The sequence below is a fragment of the Triticum urartu genome, chromosome 1A (assembly GCF_056163025.1).
Source record: "Triticum urartu cultivar PI428250 chromosome 1A, HENAU_Tu73, whole genome shotgun sequence".
NCBI classification, from domain to species: Eukaryota; Viridiplantae; Streptophyta; class Magnoliopsida; order Poales; family Poaceae; genus Triticum; species Triticum urartu.
The window spans coordinates 535,077,986-535,096,028 of record NC_141873.1 but is presented as its reverse complement, the minus strand read 5'-3'; the positions used below and the strand labels follow the sequence as shown (position 1 = coordinate 535,096,028).

Sequence of the window (18,043 nt, the reverse complement as noted above, 5' to 3'; positions counted from 1 at the left end):
TTCGGATCGACTGCCCGCCATGCCGGAGACTGAGACGGCGCTGGGGACAAGTTTGGGTGGCGGATGGGAGTGGAGCGAAGTGACTAGGGTTTGGTCCGGCGAGTGGATGAGAAGAAATATATGTGGGGTCGGGTGGGTGAGTGTGGGCGGGTCTGATGTGGCGGGCGTGCCCAGGTGCTTCATATTCGTCCCATATTTGGGTTGGATATGAGGGGTGCCGGCCAGCCCAGGCGTTTGATATCCATTTGAGGCACCCGTCTGGGATTTTTTTTATGACCGGACAGTGACCAGTCAGCCCGTTTGGGCGTATGAGACGGGTTTTAGGTGCCCGCCTTTAGAGCAACTCTAGCAGACTCCGCATCCCGTCGGCCCGCAAAGCATGTTTGCAGTTCGCGCAAAACCGCTTTTGCGGGCCGGCTTGGACGGCCACAGATGCAGACCCCTCAAACGGACCCGTAAAAAAAGCATATTTACGGAATATGGTTTTTTACGGGTCAGCTATGTGGGGTCTGCTCTTTGCGCCGCTGCATCCCGCATCTCATCGGCCCGCAAATATCAAATCCAACATAATACAACAATTGAACGCAAAACTAAATTATTCAAATCAAACATAATACAATAATCATCCACATTACAAATAATTATTCAAATCACCATAGCAAACTTAAATAATGCAATACAAAACTTGTCATGAATACAAATACAAATGAATACAAAAATGAGTCACTGTCCAGCCCTTTGCCAATGCTGCTCAATGAGATCCTCCTGAAGTTGAAAGTGGGTGTTTGCATTTTCAATCTCCTTATATGTTTGAAGAAAAGCTCTAATGCAGTTAGGGTCTCTAGCTGGTTTCACACGACTACCCACATTGTCATAGAAGAATTCCAAGTTCATTCCTCTCATCTTCAAGAATCATATTGTGTAGGATAACACAACATGTCAAAATATTTTTCAAGGTTTTCTTATCCCAAAAACAAGCAGGACCACGGACAATGGCAAACCTAGATTGCAAAACACCGAATGCTCTTCCAATGTCTTTTCGGGCTGCCTCTTGCACCCTTGCAAATTCACATTGCTTTTTAGTTTTGGATTCTTTGATACTTTTGACAAATGTGCACCAAGGAAGGTATATACCATCTGCAAGATAGTATCCCTTTGTGTATTCATGCCCATTGATAGTGTAGTTGCAAGCAGGAGCATCACTACTAGCAAGCCTAGCAAACAAATGAGACCGTTGCAACACATTGATATCATTGAGAGTGCCCGGCATACCAAAAAAGAAGGCAAAATCCATAAATCCTTGAATGCTACGGCCTCAAGCACAATTGTTGCATCACGAGACTTGCCACAATACATTACTTGCCATGCCTTGGGCAGTTTTTCCAAGTCCAGTGCATACAATCAATGCTACCTAGCATGCCAGGCCAACCTCTCCTCTCATTAGTTGTCATCAATTTCTTTGTGTCATCTTCGTTGGGTGTCCGAAGATACTCAGGACCAAAGACACGGATGATCACCTTTGCAAATCTACGCATAGACTCAATTGTAGTATCTTCACCAATGCGAAGGTACTCATCGACATAGTCAGCCGGAACACCATATGCAATCACCCGCACTGCCGCAGAGATTTTTTGATATGCACTAAATCCCTTTAAACCCGCAGCATTTCTTCTTTGAGTAAAACACTGGCAATTTGCCTCGCAAGCTTGAACAATTTTGACAAAGAGAGATCGACGCATTCGGTACCTTCTCCAGAAGAGGTGCAGTGGATACGTTGGATTCTCCGCGAAGTAGTCTTGCATTAACATCTCGTTCCCAAGATGACGATTCTGGGGAATGCAAAGATGCCCGACGGTCGATCCTCACCTCCTCATCTGGTTCTCGTCATGACCAACGTTTGCTGCCGAAAATTCGCAAGCATGGTCTCAACATCCAAGTCGTCTGAATCGTCCGAATCGGAGAGCAAGAACTTCTCGCACGGGCTCAACTCCATCTGCATGCGCACCGGCGCATCAAATTAACTAAACCTAGATTGCAAAAATCATAACAAAATGCACTAACTGGTGGCGGACGTGGTGGGTGATCCCGGGTGGCGACGAGGAGGCGAGCACGACGATGGTCGATCCCCGGCGGCGGCAGCGACGAGGGCGGCTCTTCTCGCCGGATCCAGGGGGCAGTGCAGCGTCTCGGGGTGGGAGGGTGTGGGCGGCCCCGCGGACCGATTCCGCTTGCAGATTTGGCCGGAAATCGGCGGCGGCGGGCGGGCGGTAGCAAGGGCGGTCGGCGACGGAAGGAGGGAGGAAAGCACGCGGGCTGAAATGTCCCTCCCGCCAACTGCTTCTCTGTGATGCAGGGCACCGCAGCCGCGAGGGGGAAACCCGTGTATTCCCGGGTTGGGGTCGGGATTTTACCGCGCCCCTCAAAAAATTTCGCGAGCCGGGATGCGGGGTCTGATCGGGCAGTTTTTTCCGCCCCTACTTACATTTTGACGGTTATTTTGCGGGTCGAGGACGGATGCGTGGTCTGCTAGAGTTTCTCTTAGATGCTCAAATGGCCCATTCGCAGACGCCGAACCTCAAGCTCAGCAGTTAACAACTGTTGGCAGCTTTGCCTAAAAGAAAAACCATTGGCAACTAAGTTTCAGCCCTATAGTCAAAGTACAAAGTATAGCGGCGAATATGTTTTTTTCTCAAAATTTATTGAAATAAAATGTGAACAAATTTCCTTAAAAATGTGAATAATGTTTTAAAATCATGAACAAGTTTAGAAATTCAAAAAAGCTTTTAAAACATGAACAATTTTGAAAAGTGAACAAAAAATTGATAAACATGTACACAAATTTGAAATTCTGAACAATACTGAATTTTTTTATATACGTTGAACAATATTTAAATACACATTGAATATATTTTTAATGTAGGTTGAACAATATTTAAATACATATTGATTTTTTTGTGATGTACGTTGAACAATATTGAAATACACATGAACCATTTTTTTGATATACTGAACAATATTTAAATATACATTGAACACTTTTGTCATATACGCTACGGTGAACAATTTTTAAAAAACATGAACACTTTCTTAAAATACTGTGAACATTTTCTTAATATATGGTGAACTTTTTATTAATACACGGGTAAACTCTTTGTATAAACACACAAAAATAGAAGAAAAAGAAAAAATAAACACAAAAAAAATTCAAAAAAGGAAGAAAAAACCATAGGAAAACTAAATCTAAAAAAATAAAACTAGAAAACTAGAAACGAAAACCAAAGAAACCAGGGGAGAAACCAAACTGGAAGAGTGGAAATTTTCGAAAAAAACATCAAAACCAGAAAGAAAAGTGAAACTTAAAATTAAAGAAGAAGAAAAAACAAGCGGGGTGACCCGCACGTTGAACCTAGAACTGGGCCGGTCCAAGTCGCAGCCCCTGTGGGCGTAACCTCACAAGCGGCAAATAGTCAGGGTGTGCAAAACCGAACCGAACCAAAATTTCAGGTTTTTTGTTCCAGTTTTAGTTCTGAAATTTGCAAACCCTTTGATATTCGTTCTTTTGGGGGGTTAAAAGCCGAAAACCAACTTGTTAAACGGAATTAACAGAAACTGAGAAAAGGTAAAATCATGCTCGCACAGTCACACCCACGAAAATAATTTTCTAGGCACCAAGCTCCCTCTTATCCTGCTTTTATAGCCATCCCTCAGCTACCATTTTGGTCAATTCGCGAGGTGGTAATAAACCAGAAAGCTCTGATTATTTTTTTGGAGTAAAAGAAAGCTCTGATTGTCTGGTTCAGTGTTCCTGTTCCATTAGGTCATGTCTGTATTCAGTAATTGACGTGCCCCCTGATTGTAACTTGTGGCGCGTGCGTGGTTTAGTACCATTGTTTGGTTTTCTTTTCTTTGGTTTTTGTTTGTCATGTTATTCTCCTATTTTATTTCTTCCTTTCCTTTTTTTCTCTTTTTCTTTTTAAAAAATCCGTGTACTATTTTATCTTTTTGTATTTATTAGTTATGTTAACAACTTACATAACAGGCGAATCAACATGTGATTGGAGAGTTAGAGGAACAGTGGTATCCCCAGTTCATCAGGGTTCAAGTCCTGGTACTTGCATTATTTTTGTATTTATTTGAGGATTTTCGGCGATGCACTTTCAGTGGAAGGAGACGTTTTCGTCGATGACGAGGCGCCTATGGTGACTTCGTAAATCTTAAGATGACATACCGGCTCAGTCTCTCGAAGGTGCTCATAGGGGTAGGGTGCGTGTATGCGTTCATAGAGATGAGTGTATGCACGTATTTATGAGCGCTTGCTTCTGTACCGTGTTAAAAAACAACTTAAATAACAGTTTTAAATATTCGTTGGAGTTACGATTTTAAATACTTATTTTCTTCAATCATGACATGGATTTCTATCATCGGCATGCCCACCTACTAGCAAAAGTTGGAGTCATTTCATGAATGTCAAAAAAAAAATCATGTTCAACGTAGAGTGTTCGGATAGGCCAGAATGCTTTGATTGAGAGCATGTTATTTCTGGACTTTCGTTAAATGATTCCAAGCTTGTGTGACCAATTAAAGGCACCATGCTAAATTGTTTTGGTTTTCTACAAATTTTGTGTTTTCTGGAGTTTTCTCGGTTAAAAGGACTGATAAATGGTCGGATGTGTTGCAACTTGCGTACGATGTCGAAAATCATTCAAGCTTGGCATGGGTGCCTACCATGGGCATGCCCATTTGGTTGCAAAATTTGGGGTCGTTTTAAGAATGTCCAAAACTAGACCATGTTCAATGGAGCATATCTGAGGATGCTACAAGGGTTCGTGTAAGAGCACGTTGTTTCTCACCATGCTTGAAATGTCCCTAGTTATTTTCATGTCTTATATGACCAATTCAAGGCACCATGTCAAATAAGACACACAACAAAATTGAATGACGTTCGAATTAAAAATAAGACACAACAAAATTGAATGCGACAAAATGTTTGAACCAAGACAACTAGAGTAGATGGGCAAGCATAGAACATCTGACCTTCGGAGACAATGCTCATGGCATAGGTTAAATGAATATAGATGTAACTAGAGGCGCAACATGTTGAGAAAGAAAACACATGACTTATATAAGAGCTGATGATTTTTAGATTTAATTAACCTTGGCGATTGCGTGAGTTGAAAAGAAGATGCAAAAGATTGGCACAAACAATTATTATTTTGCATGATTTCGCGCAATGGAGAATAGACTTCAGTGCTATTGCGTATCTTCAAGTATCACACATAAGTGTGTATTTCCTCAATATTTTATATATTTAGACCAATGGCTAATGCTATTTCTATAGTTATTAGGACTTCCATTGCTATTTTGCTTCTTTTTCCCAACCAAAAGTTACCCAACACAGATGACGAGTGGGCCTATTTAGACATTTTTCAGAAATTGTTTATTCAGCGGGCTGAGTATTCGTACATGGGAGTATTTGACCTGTGAAATTCCTGTGTAGTCAAGCGACCACATGGCCAAAACGTGGCTTCGCCACTGCAGTCAACAGTACCTACAACATGAGGCCTTTCCCAATACTTCACTTTGGACAGGTGTTAAGATTGCCAACTAAGAAAAAAGTCTGATGTGGCATATGCTAGTTGGCCTTTTTTGGTTTGGAGGAATTTCATAGGAATTCTAAAGGATATGATTCTTATAGGATTTTTTTCTTTTAGAGCTCTTTGGTTCATAGGATTGGATGTCTATTCCTACATAGGATGGGTTCCTATCCTTCACATTTCATAGGAAATAAAAATGAGCTTAGACTCAATGGAAAAATTCCTTTGGTGTCAACCAAATGAAATATCGTTTCCTATTCCTACTCATAGGATTTGAGATACATGTTATCTCATTTCCTACAAAATTCCTATTCCTACGATAATCCTATCCTATGAACCAAAAGAGGCCTAGAGAATAGTATGGTGACCCCAGGAGAAAACGGTGCTAAGCACGTGTCCTAGATGGAAGCACAATTTTGAGTCTACAACTAATTAAATGCATGAAACTTAGCATCCAAAAGTTTAGCACCTTTGCATTGGGGACTTGAGTTGTTAAGGCATTTAATATACTTAACACCTCATCTAAGCACCTTTACATTGGAGGAGGTCTGAGCTCATCCATGCTACATGTCCTGCCTTTATTAGTTATTACTACATTTACAACAATGAAAAACAAACTTCGAGCTTAATTACAGAAGTGTTTACTTAAAAAATCAACAAGGCAGGTTTCATTCAAGAAAAATCAACAAGGCAGGTGTTTATTGAGTATTGACTTATCCAATACTAGTTTACGGTATGAATGCATCCACGACCGGCATCGGATCGAAAACGAGTAAAGAGCATGCAGTAAATGAGGGGTGTGCGCTGAATACGATCGGGTTGTACGTACACAGTGCATGCAGTAAATGAGCTGGGCCCGGAGCGGAGCTGGGTTTTCGCTGAATAGGATCGGACTTTACGTACACAAGGGCGCATGCGGGGGCACCATATTACTCCCTCCGTAAACTAATACTTCTTCCATCCTAAAATTATTGACTTAATAAATTTATCTAAATACGAATGTATCTAATTACATTTTAGTTTAGATATATCCATATCTAAACAAATCTAAGACAAAAATTTTAGAACGGAGGAAGTATAAAAGTGTTTAGAATCAAGAGTTTAAAAAAAAGTATTTAGAATAAAAAATGCTACATCTACCTACATCCTACGGGTTGTTACATAATCTTCCTTAATTAAACTTTTCTGCCCCCTGATTTCAACCAGGGTGGCCCCCAGCCACTAACCCTTATCCAATTAACTATCTCTGCATCACCCTTTACGTAAAATCCTCACGTAGTTTTACATGGGTCTAGCATTGCTGGTTTGGAATATTAAAATAGTGATCTAAACGCTTTTATATTAATTTATGGAGGGAGTATCAAAAAGATCATCCTATCCACCGAAGCAGAAGAGAAGTGTACGATGGAGCATGCGCTTTCATCACTAAAAAGAAGTACAAGGTGGGACGCAAGGTACTCGACGTTTTCCATGGCACTACCAACTGTGCTGAGTTCGTATTTTGTGTTTTCTGTTTATGACCGAACCGAGGAGAAGCATAACTCACACACATTGACAATGCTCGTCCCGGTCGTGCAAATCCCGTCACCTTGCCCATGCAGGGCATGTCAACAGTACCTAGCTAGGACATGAGCTACATCCATGTTACATTTACAGCAATGGAAAACAAGCTTAATTACACAAGACAAGGCAGGTTTCATTCAAACAAGAAATCAACAAGGCATGTGTTTTATTGAATACTAGTAGATATCCCGCGCATTGCGGCGGGAAGTTGAGCAAAAAAATTACTTTAAGAATAAAATCGTAAAAATTATAACAGAAAGATGATTGAAAAAGAAAGAACGTTATCATTCAGATTAAGCACACATCTTTATTTATTGTGGAATAACATTTTTCTTCAATTAAGAACCTTCTTTTTCTCCATTCTATATGAAGGTTATACAAAATAAAATTGCGATGGAGGAAATAGCCAGACCTAGTCATGCTAACTTCAACCTGTAGGTGCCCCTAAAATAAGAGGTACAATCGGCAGGTTTGATACTTGAGTGCCACATACACATTATCTAGGGGGCTCAAATAACATAACCAATCTTATTTTTGCTTTCTCCAAATGTCTTGTCTAAACAGTACAATAAATATGAGAGGGAGGTTGTCAGAGTTTCATATATCAAGCAAAAATTTAAACATTACGAACATAGTATTTGTGAAAAGCTTCCTCCCATATTTCCTTCTGTTGATGTCTGTGTCTCCTTTAATTCAGCTTTTGGTTGTTGCATATATCTGTTTGGAAAAATTGACAAAGGAATATTACTATTGGTAAACTATGCATCCTATACTTGAGGCAAATAAAGGATTTCATGAATCTGACTGAACCATATTGCATTGTCTAGTTGACAGAAGTATATGGATAGACATAGACATTCTTACCTTCTCAATCCTCTTTAATTTGGTAGATAGTAGAAGAGGCACGTCATCAAACATCTTTCCAGCAACCTAAGTATCTTGAATCAACAATGGTCATAAATTTGTTGTCATAGAGAATAACACAACACTTAAATGAGAATAACACATCACTTAAATAGATGAAACCAGCATGTATATATTGTAATTCTGACGCAACTGCATGTACTGTCAGATGGCATGGCCTCCAGCTTTGGCAAGTGGATGACGTGAGGTTGATTCTTGGTTTAGGATTCAAATCAATAGGTGGGTTCACCAAAATCTGAAACAAAGGGAAAATGTGTGGACTCGTGTATATATCTTGTAGTACATGAACATCAATGTGCAAGTGGAGGTCGTCAAGCATCCTGCTAATGCACCTAATCAATTCCAAGGTCGTCGTGATGCTCAAGGATGAGACCATCAGCAGCTATCTTGCACGCGTGATCTCCCGTCGACGCCACGCCCATGCGGAAGTCTTATACAGTCCGCGATGTGCAGCAGTGCAATTGTGCACGGCACAGTCAGCCGGCCGCATCCGGCTGAACGTCGTCGGGGCGGGTGTTCAAGAGTCAAGACGATGATTTACACGCTCATAAACTTGGGCTAGTGAACCACAGTCAATGCTATACCGCCCCTGTGGCCCTGTCGCGTGGTCGGGAAGGCGAGCAGAGGACACGCGAGACGCCCCGGCACCGAGCACGGTTCGCTGCCGCCACAGGGAGTCTTCCCGGCCTTTTGCCGAGGCCACCGGCGCACCTTCGCATGGTAATAGTTGGGCCAATGTCACCGCGGTTGCATCCTCCGCAAGGTGCTCCGCTTCCAGTGCGGGGTGCGCCTACGTTCAGAAAGCCGGAGGCAGAGCGGGGACGGCCGCCGAGGGACCTCGTCACTGGGGAGGAAGACCTCTCACCATCGCTCATCGCCTCGCGCACGACCGAAAAGAAATACTAGATGGGAGGAGGGAGCAATTGAATCGCCCGAGTAGTGGGATTTAATGGAGGGAGAAGGAACCGTTTCAATTCCAAAATAATTAGTGGGAATTGATGGAGATTGAAGAAGATAGAGAGGGAGTGGAGTCCGCTTCGTGGGGACGACAGAAGGCACAGGTTGCAGCGGCTGGCTGCGGCGCGGTCACGAAAGGGTTTTTTTCGCAAGGCTTCCTCACGGAAGGGTGTGGGACGTGGTACTGGTAGTCTCGAACGATGGATACCCATGGGCTTTTTAGTCTTCAAATCGCTGAACTGTACGCCCAGCCCAAAAAATCAAGTCGGAGGCCAGCATTGAGCTGCATGGCTGGAAAAAGAACGGAACGATATACAAAGAAGTATACAAATCACCTTCAAATCTACTCTTTGGGATACATAACCCCCTGAACTCAAAATCGGGACAAATAACACCCTGAAATTACTAAAACCGGGTTAATAACCCCCTTGAGTGGTTTTTGTCTAATCTAGAGCGGTTTTGCCCCCCATGATGCAGATTACGCGCTGACTGGGCAAAAACGCTGAGTGGGTCTCATTAGTTAGTTGTCTCTCTCATTTCTTTCCTTTTATCACCTCGTCTCCTTCCTTTCTTTCTTTGTCAGAGCGCTGTCGCCTTCAGAAACGCCTCTCCCCTTTCGTTCGCTAGGACTTGGCATCGCAGGCGCCGTCCGCCGTCGCCTGCCGCTTGCTCGTCCCCGAAGGAACGAAGCCATGTGTCCAGGTGTGCGTGCCTCCATCTCCGCTGTCGCTCTGCTTCGCTTCTGGTGTCGTTCGTCGGCGGAATCGCGAGCTCATACAAGTGGCAGCGGCCACCGACGATGGCTCCGTACGTACGGCCGGCCACTGTTGGCGTTTCCTCAAATTTACTAGTCTCCCGCCCGGCCGTTGGGCGCACGACGCATTGCCATGGCCGAGACTGAGCCGTCCGTCGTGTAGCAGTGAAACTGTTGCAGCGCCGCGCCCTGCATGCGCACTCTGCGGTTGTGTTCGGGCGTTCTCAGCTTGCAACAGCGCTACGTCGCCCGGTCTTCGTTGGAAGGAGGGACCAAATTAATAATCAACGTTGTTGTTCTCCTACAGGAGCTTGTTGCTTTTTATATCCGGACGGTGAGGTTCCGAAGGATGCTCTGGTGATTTATGGGATGTTGTGTATCGATTGAAGGAACGGTCAAGGAATGAAAATGGTCTGTTAAATGCCAGCTTGGCGAAGAACAAGATGCTAGATGCGTATGTGTGTGATTTGGAAGTCAGCATCGTGGAGAAGTTGATGTCCTGAAGAAGAGGATTTGGAAACTGCAGCTGTCCTTTGTGCTTGCTCTGTTCTGCTTTGTCATTTCACACTTTTGGGAATGATTGTCATGAAGAAAAAGAAGCATCCTAGAGAAATTAAGTCCAATAGGGAATCATTTATGTATATTGTTTTTCTTTGTAAGCTGTTAAGCAAAATTCAGAATGTATGATGTTAAAAAGGTTTAGAATTTGTCTTGTATCTTGTTATGCAAAATTCAGAATTTGGTACAATGCTTCTTGAAAGTGTTATGAAAATATTTGGAATTTGGTACAATGCAAAATCCCAATGCTATGGCTGATCTTCTTATGTATATTGTATACTGTATGCTGATCTGAAAAGATTCAGAATATATGTCTGATCTTCTTATATGTGTTCTCATGTATGCAATACTATGTTTTATTTACAGCGAACCAAATATACAAATGTAGTGTATGCTGTTATGAAAAGATCATCTCACTGTAGATGCCCTGAATGAAATTTTGCTATCTTGTTCAGTGACTGTGCACCAAAATGACAGTACAATTTCAGTACTGACTTGTACAAGCCCTGAAGTACTATCTTGTTCAGTTCTGGCAGCACACCTTGTGCATTTTTGTGCTTCATAGAGTTATATTAGGAAAAAATCATGTACTTCATAGAATGTAAATAACAGCAAATTGACAGTAAACTGTTCCAAAAGATCATGTACTTCACAATACACCATAATTGAGAGTACATTATAGCAAATAGATGTTCCTATCTTGCTGAAATAAACATATGGACCCCATAAACTAATTTCAACCCGTTTCTTGCCATTAGATCTGTCGAGAATTAGTTTTTTGTTCAGTACAATGCTTCTTGGAAGTGTTATGAAAATATTTGGAATTTGGTACAATGCAAAATCCCAGTGTTATGGCTGATCTTCTTATGTGTATTGTATACTCTATGATGATATGAAAAGATTCATAATTTGGTTCAAAGCAAAATCCCAGTGATATGGCTGTTATGAAAAGATCATCTGCAGTGAACCAAATATTACAAAAAATACAAATACACTATATGTTATTATGAAAAGATCATCTACACTGAACCAAATATTACAAAAAATACAAATATATTGTATGCTACTATGAAAAGATCATCTGAAGTGACAAACCTGATATATAATACAAAACATAGTTGCTTGATCGTACAGAGAATACATGACTCCATATATGTATATATATTACACGACATGACTCTTGACACAAAAGTGACTCCTCAACATCAAACTGAAGGCCCTGCTCTGCATTTCTTAGCTTCTTTGTATGCAGCTAAATTGAAGACACAGTGTTGTGGCAAATTTGTAACTTGTTTAGGTGGAACAAATGGAGTAGCAGCACTTCTCTGAACCTTTGCTGGTCTAGCCTTGCTGCCTGGAGCATGCTTATCATATTTCTGCGAGATTGGTTGCGACACCGGCAGTGAGCTTGGTTGTAAACTTGGCTCCCTAATTTGAATTCATGTAGGTCTTCTGGACTCATGCACTTGTAGGTCTTGAGCTACAGCCTTTCCCTTGCCCTGCCTTGCAACTTCTTCAGCCTATCACATGAAACAGTGTACCACATTAAAACTTATGGACTATCTGGGTATAATACGACATGTGACAATGTAGTAAAGATTTGAAATTACTTATGTTCACCACATTACCTTTGATTTCTTTGAAGTTTCTGCCTCATAGGCTTCTTTCTGCAGTTTCCTTTTCCTAGACCTTTCTCTGACAATATGTGCATTTCCATGATGCTTAGTTGCAGCAACATTATTTTTGCAACTTGACATGTTATGGCCAGTCCTATTGCATGAACTGCAGGTGATTTGTCCACCCACCTTACTCATTTTTATCCCTTTTGGTGCTTCTCCTTCTTCTCTTTTCCTTTCTTTCCTTGGCCTGCCTGGCATTTTGATGTAACCAGGTGCTTGGGGCCTCACATGATCAGCAATCGGCCAATTTGATTGACCTTCCAATGGCTCCAACACATGAGAGTAAATTTTCTTGTAAGTCTTAATGGAATAACACTCGGCTATGTATGCATCCAACTGTTGTGAGCTCTTGTAGATGCAGCTTATTGCATGGCAGCAGGGTAGACCAGATAGCTGCCAATATCTACAAGAACAAACCCTAGTTTGCAAATTCACAATGTACTTGTATTTATCATGCTCTAACACCTCAAACCCATCTCTTCCATTCCAGAGCACATGACAATTTCCAGATCTTGCTATATTCTGCTTTAGTTTCTTAAATATGTTTGGACATATGATTCCTGACCATTTCAAACACTTGGTAATGCATTCTTGTATCCTCACCATAATTTTGCATCTTATCCACTCCAACATAGATATAATAGGTAGATATCTTGATTCCATGATCCAATTGTTGAATGACTCGCACATGTTATTGTCAACTGAATCACAGTAGCTTCCCAATTTCATGTAAGCCCTGCTCCAGTGAATTGGGTCTGTGTTCATCATGTCCTTTGTTCCTTCAACTGTGAATTGAGCCAACCTTGCCCTGTTATAGTTGAATAGAGACCTGTTAGGAGCCTTTGCACATCTCCAGAATCTCTTTTGCAAATCTTTGTCATTATGTTTTTTCTTCCAGTTTGAGTAAATGTGCCTTGCACACATCCTGTGTTCTGCTTTTGGAAGAATATCCTCTATAACCCCTATTAGTCCTTTCTGCTGATCTGAGATGAATACCCCATCCATCCCCTTGATTGCTGATTTTGAGGTCTCTGTTTAACTTCTCAACAAACCAGAACCAGGACTCATATGTTTCTTTTTCGACTACAGCCCAAGCTACAGGGTACATCTGATTGTTGACATCTCTTCCCAAAGCAACAAGTAGCTGACCAAAGCAAGCTCCTTTGAAGAAACATCCATCTAGTCCTATAACCTTTCTGCAGCCAGCAAGAAATCCTTTCTTAATAGCACCAAAGCACATGTAAAACCTCTCAAAAACATGCTCATCATCCTTCACATCATCTGCCAGTTTGATAGCAACAGTGCTACCTGGGTTAGTTCTCAGCAATTCCAATTGGTAGTCAAAAACCAAGGAATATTCTCCTTTGGTGGTATCTTTGTATTTCTCCATCACTAATTTTTTGGCTCTTTTGCATTGTGCAATAGTGACATCTGCAAACATGTCCTTCAAAACAGTTTGCTTCAAGTTTTCTAATTTCCATGTCGGATTTGCTTTTATAAGTGCTGCATACCTCTTAGCAATAACTACAGATGTCACTAGTTTGTTATCTCTTTTTGGAATACAATGATGCTCATCTACAAATGTTGAGACTTGCAACCATTTGTGTCTAGTGGTCCTTGATGCATAAATGACCCACTTACATCCAGGCCAAGAACAGTAAGCTCTAACTTTGTCATGTTCATCTTTGCTGAACAACAAATGCATGTGAGTTTTAACTCCATAGGAAATCACTGCTTTCTTCATGTGCTCTCTGCTTCGGAAAACCATGCCAAGTTGAAAGTTGGGTTTTTCAGCTTTGCTATCAAACCTAGGCCACTTGCTCTTCCTTCTTACCATAGTGGTACCTCCTTCTCCATCACTTTCTTCATCATAAGAGAAATCATCCTCATCAGAGTCAAAATATGGAGTTTCAAAACCAGCATCCAAATCCTCATCAGATTTACATTGCAGTTTATTGTCTTGCATTATAATTCCACTTCTTTGTCCTAGCTTCTTAGCTCTCTCATTCCTCCTAATCTCTCTTGCAAGTTTTCTCAGTTCCTCTGCCTCCGAATCCTCTCCGGAACTGCAATCAAGTATTGGTTCATAATCAGTATCCTCTTCATCTGATTTGTCAACAGGAGGTGCTTCTGTTGCTGGAACATGTTCGGTTGAAATCTCATGATCTGCACCAACTGTTGGAGCAACATGAGGTGCTTTTGTTGCTGGAACATGTTCAGTAGATTTTGCCACTGCCCTTCTTCTAATTTGCAACTTAGCAGGTATAGCAACTTCAGTTGCAGTAAAGTGTGCCTCCAACTTAGCAGCACTTGCACAAACTTCTCTCAGTGTTTCATGAGCAGATGATGCGCTGACTTGAGCACTTTCAGCAGGACTTGCCATCTTTTCAAGTACCATCTCATCGACCACTCCAGTGTCAATGACTTGCACACTAATAAGTGGTAATTTTGTCCCTCTCTGCCTAGAGTAAGTTTCTCCTACATTTACTGGCAATAGGCCTGCACATATGTCAATCTGTTCATCACCTGCACATATGTCGAATTGCTCATCATTAGCAGATAACATGGTTTGGTCTGGTTGCATTTCTTTGTCATTGTCAAAGTGTTGCTGGATTGGCATGTCCAATTCTTCAACAAAAACATCAGCATAACTATCTATTGTTCCAATGTCCATCGTCTTCACTGACTCATCATCACACATGAATATAAGACCATCACTGACTTTTTTCCCTGGAGGCAACCAATGCAATTTGTAGGTGTAACTACCTCTGCAGTGACCTCTTTCCATCTGATGAATATCTTCTGCGGAGTTATATAATTCTTCATAGGACAAATCATCCCTTGGCATGATCATCTCTGCCATCAATTCCCCAACGTAATCCAGCTTTCCATCCACTTGCTGAAATGATCCATAATAATGAAACCTGACAAAGAAATTGTCCAATGGATCGGGACCAGGTGAACCTACAAATTGAGACACGAAGAACTATCATTCATAGAAAAAAATCTGTTGGATCTTTAGCTCTGACAGTACACAAAAATTAAGAGAACTAACATTTACAATTTGGACTACAATTGTGATATACGAAGGCAACAAATTCAAACAAAAACACTTCATTCAGACAAGTATAACAGATAATTTACTATGGACTAACATGTTCAGTTCATTCAGACAAGAAAGTGCACTTTTCTCCTTAACCAAACAGGGTAATCATCTACAATAAATTCTCCTAGCAATGCAAGTTCATTCAGACCCATTTACTTTGCACGAGAGATACCAGCTTGTCCTGCACCAAAATCTGCTAAAAAGTCACTCCTTTTCCCTAACAAAAACATCCCTTTTTTCATGAACAGAATAGGGCATCATCCAAAACGCACTTGAACAGAACAAGGCGCATCCAAAACACTACTTATCCCCCTAAATCCCTAGCACTGAGACGCCCCATTCCCCTCACCCGAGCCCACACCTCTGCGGCGCACACAATCGTTCACTGGAGCTCGCGATTCTGCCGATGAACGACACCAGAAGCGAAGCAGAGCAGCAACGGAGATGGAGGCACACACACCTGGACACATGGTTTCGTTCCTTCGGCGACGGGCAAGCGGCAGATGACGGCGGCGAGGGCGGATGGGGACGGCGGCGACGGCGGACAGCGCCCTAACGAGAGAAAGAGGAGAGGCGATTCTGGAGGCGATGGCGCTCACGGAAAAAGAAAGAGAGGAAGGGGACGAGGTGATAAAGGAAAGAGAGGCAACTGACTAATGGGACCTTCTCAGCGTAATTTGCCCAGTTAGCGCGTAATCTGCATCATGGGGTACAAAACCGCTTTAGATTAGACAGAAACCACTCAAGAGGGTTATTAACCCGGTTTTAGTAATTTCAGGGTGTTATTTATCCCGGTTTTGAGTTCAGGGGGTTATGTATCCCAAAGAGTAGATTTGGGGGTGATTTGTATACTTCTTTCAACGGTATACTTAGTGGTGGCAGTCCTTAGTAATTTTCTGAACCTTTGATCAAATGGCTGCGGACTTTTCAACTTTACTGAATCAATGGATGTAACAATTGAAGTGACGTGCCTTCATGAGAAAACAAGAAAATCATCTTAGCGGGTTGCCCCTATTTAAGAGCATCTCCAACAGGCGCGTCAAACTAGCGCCGCGTCACAAAATTCCCTACTTTAGCGTGCGCGCAACCAGAATAGTTGCTCCAGCGGGCGCGCGAAAACAGCGCGCGCGGCATACGTAGTCCAGCGCGCGGGCCGAAACTCAATCGCGCGCCGCTTATTTGCTGCGCCGCTCCCGCGCGTTGGACTCTCGCGCGCTTGCTCGCACCTCCCACCCCCCCCCCCCCCATCCAGCCGCGCCACCCGGTGACCGTTCCGGTGCTTCTCCGGCCTATCCCTGCCCCACGCGCGCATGGAATGGACGACAAAGAGCATCATGATTTGTGCGTTCGTTATTGTATTGTTGAACTATTTGTTGTATTTAATTGCACTATTTGTTGTATTGAACGATAAACTGTTTGTTTGAGTTGTAATAAACGAAATTGAACTATTTATTTTTGTTTGTTTTGATCTTTTTGCTTCTGTTTTCGAATGCATATGTTGTTTGTACGAGTGTTGCGCGTGCTGCATTTTTGCGTGCTACTGGAGCGGCGCGCGCTGCATTTTAGCGCGGCTGCTGGAGCCAGCGCTGTGCGCGCGCTATAAGCTGTTTTTTGCGCGCGGCGCGTTCGGCGCCGCCTTGTTGGAGATGCTCTAAGTATAGAAGATTGACCTATCCAATAGTTTACGTATGGATGCATCCACAACCGGCATCGGCGTGCATGTGTACATATAGGTAGGCACGGCGGCCGGCGGCTCAGGTGGACTCAGCAGCAGCAAAGGCGAACCCTGACCCTTGCAGTGCGTCCTCGACGATACCGTCCAGCCGCGCCGCCATCGCCGGCGTCATGTGGTTGCTCCAGTCTCCGGCGACCCCCTTCCGAAAGAAGGCCTCGTTCTTGACGTACTCCTGAGCACCACTCTGGTTCACCTCCATGTTCTTCAGGGCGTCGATGCTGCAGAGCTCGACGATGTCCCGCGCCACCCCCGCGGCCTCCTCTTCCTCGGAGAACGCGCACCCCATGAACTCCGCCAGCTTCCTCACGTTGCCCACCGGGTCCCGCAGCATCTCCTCGTACCGGAGGAAGAGCACCTTCTCCGGCCGCCTCTGGCTACCCTCCCAATAGCTCGAGACGTGGGGCCACTGCGGGCCGGCGGGGCATCGACCGTCGCAGAACAGCTCGAAGGCCTCCTCCATACTGAACGGAGTTGGCACTGGCCGCGGTTCGTCGTCGTTGGCGGCCTCGGCTGCAGCGGCCGCCGCCGTCTTCTTGGCGAACAGCCACATGGAGACGAAGGCGTCCTTGGGGTCGCGGCAGACGTACACGACCTTGCAGCCGGCGCCCTCCGCCGTGACCCGCTCTGGTAAGAGGGGGTAGGGCATGTGGGTGGCGATCACGCGCGGCGAAGGGAGCGCCGCAAAGGCGTCGGCCGTCGGATCAAGCGCGTAGGGCACCTCGAGGAACTCGACGCAGTCGTGGGGGTTGCGGAGGCGGAGGGGGTGGTCGGGGGCGCGCGGCGGGTGGTTGGCACGGTGGGCCGTGGCGAAGGCGAGCGCCTTGAGCCAGGTGGTGCCGGACTTGGGGAAGCTAGCGAGGAAGACGTCCGACGGCCTGGGCGCGAACCGCGCACGCACTGCCGCGATGCCCGGGAGGATCGTCTCAGGGAACCAGAAGCCGCCGTGCTGCCGGAGCTGGAGCGGCAGGAACCGTGTCTCCAGCGGGAGCGAGGAGACCACGATGGGCTCGGCCAGGTCGTCGTCTCCGATCGATGCGGCCATCGGTCGCGCCGTGCTGCTGCCTGTGCCAAGCAACCACGGTGTGTACGTATATTTGTAGCTGCATTTGCTCTATTAGTTTAGTTGCCACGAGACTCACGAGATCCTTGGAGATATACAGTAATAGTTTATGG

General features: G+C 43.9%; 3 protein-coding genes across 3 annotated transcripts; all 3 read right to left on the bottom strand.

Annotated features, from left to right (window-relative positions):
• Positions 1-11,555: 11,555 nt before the first annotated feature.
• On the bottom strand, positions 11,556-14,942 carry LOC147992341 (uncharacterized). Its single transcript, XM_087539007.1, has 3 exons — positions 11,979-14,942; positions 11,817-11,870; positions 11,556-11,726 (listed from the first exon to the last, which is right to left on the bottom strand). The coding sequence occupies exons 1-3, from the start codon at positions 13,032-13,034 to the stop codon at positions 11,556-11,558; spliced, it is 1,281 nt and encodes a 426-aa protein (XP_087395133.1). The 5' UTR covers positions 13,035-14,942.
• Positions 13,113-15,605, bottom strand: LOC147992340 (uncharacterized). The gene is made up of 4 exons (XM_087539006.1): positions 15,596-15,605; positions 13,875-14,993; positions 13,222-13,337; positions 13,113-13,124 (listed from the first exon to the last, which is right to left on the bottom strand). Exons 1-4 carry the CDS (start codon positions 15,603-15,605, stop codon positions 13,113-13,115), a joined length of 1,257 nt encoding a protein of 418 aa, XP_087395132.1.
• A 1,186-nt stretch (positions 15,606-16,791) lies between these two features.
• Positions 16,792-17,930, bottom strand: LOC125537775 (cytosolic sulfotransferase 12). Its single transcript, XM_048701090.2, has one exon. It carries the CDS (start codon positions 17,910-17,912, stop codon positions 16,890-16,892), a length of 1,023 nt encoding a protein of 340 aa, XP_048557047.2. The 5' UTR covers positions 17,913-17,930; the 3' UTR covers positions 16,792-16,889.
• Positions 17,931-18,043: the final 113 nt, after the last annotated feature.

Excerpts from the sequence above, each read along its gene's own strand:
- LOC147992340 (XM_087539006.1), bottom strand. Across the intron at positions 13,338-13,874 it reads AGAAAGTGATGGAGAAGGAG|GTAGCACTGTTGCTATCAAA; the intron begins GTACCACTATGG and ends GAACTAACCCAG.
- LOC147992341 (XM_087539007.1), bottom strand. The coding sequence starts at position 13,034 with ATGGATGGGGTATTCATCTCAGATCAGCAGAAAGGACTAATAGGGGTT. Across the intron at positions 11,871-11,978 it reads AAACTTCAAAGAAATCAAAG|GCTGAAGAAGTTGCAAGGCA; the intron begins GTAATGTGGTGA and ends TTCATGTGATAG. Across the intron at positions 11,727-11,816 it reads CTGTAGCTCAAGACCTACAA|AAATATGATAAGCATGCTCC; the intron begins GTGCATGAGTCC and ends CCAATCTCGCAG.
- LOC125537775 (XM_048701090.2), bottom strand. The coding sequence starts at position 17,912 with ATGGCCGCATCGATCGGAGACGACGACCTGGCCGAGCCCATCGTGGTC.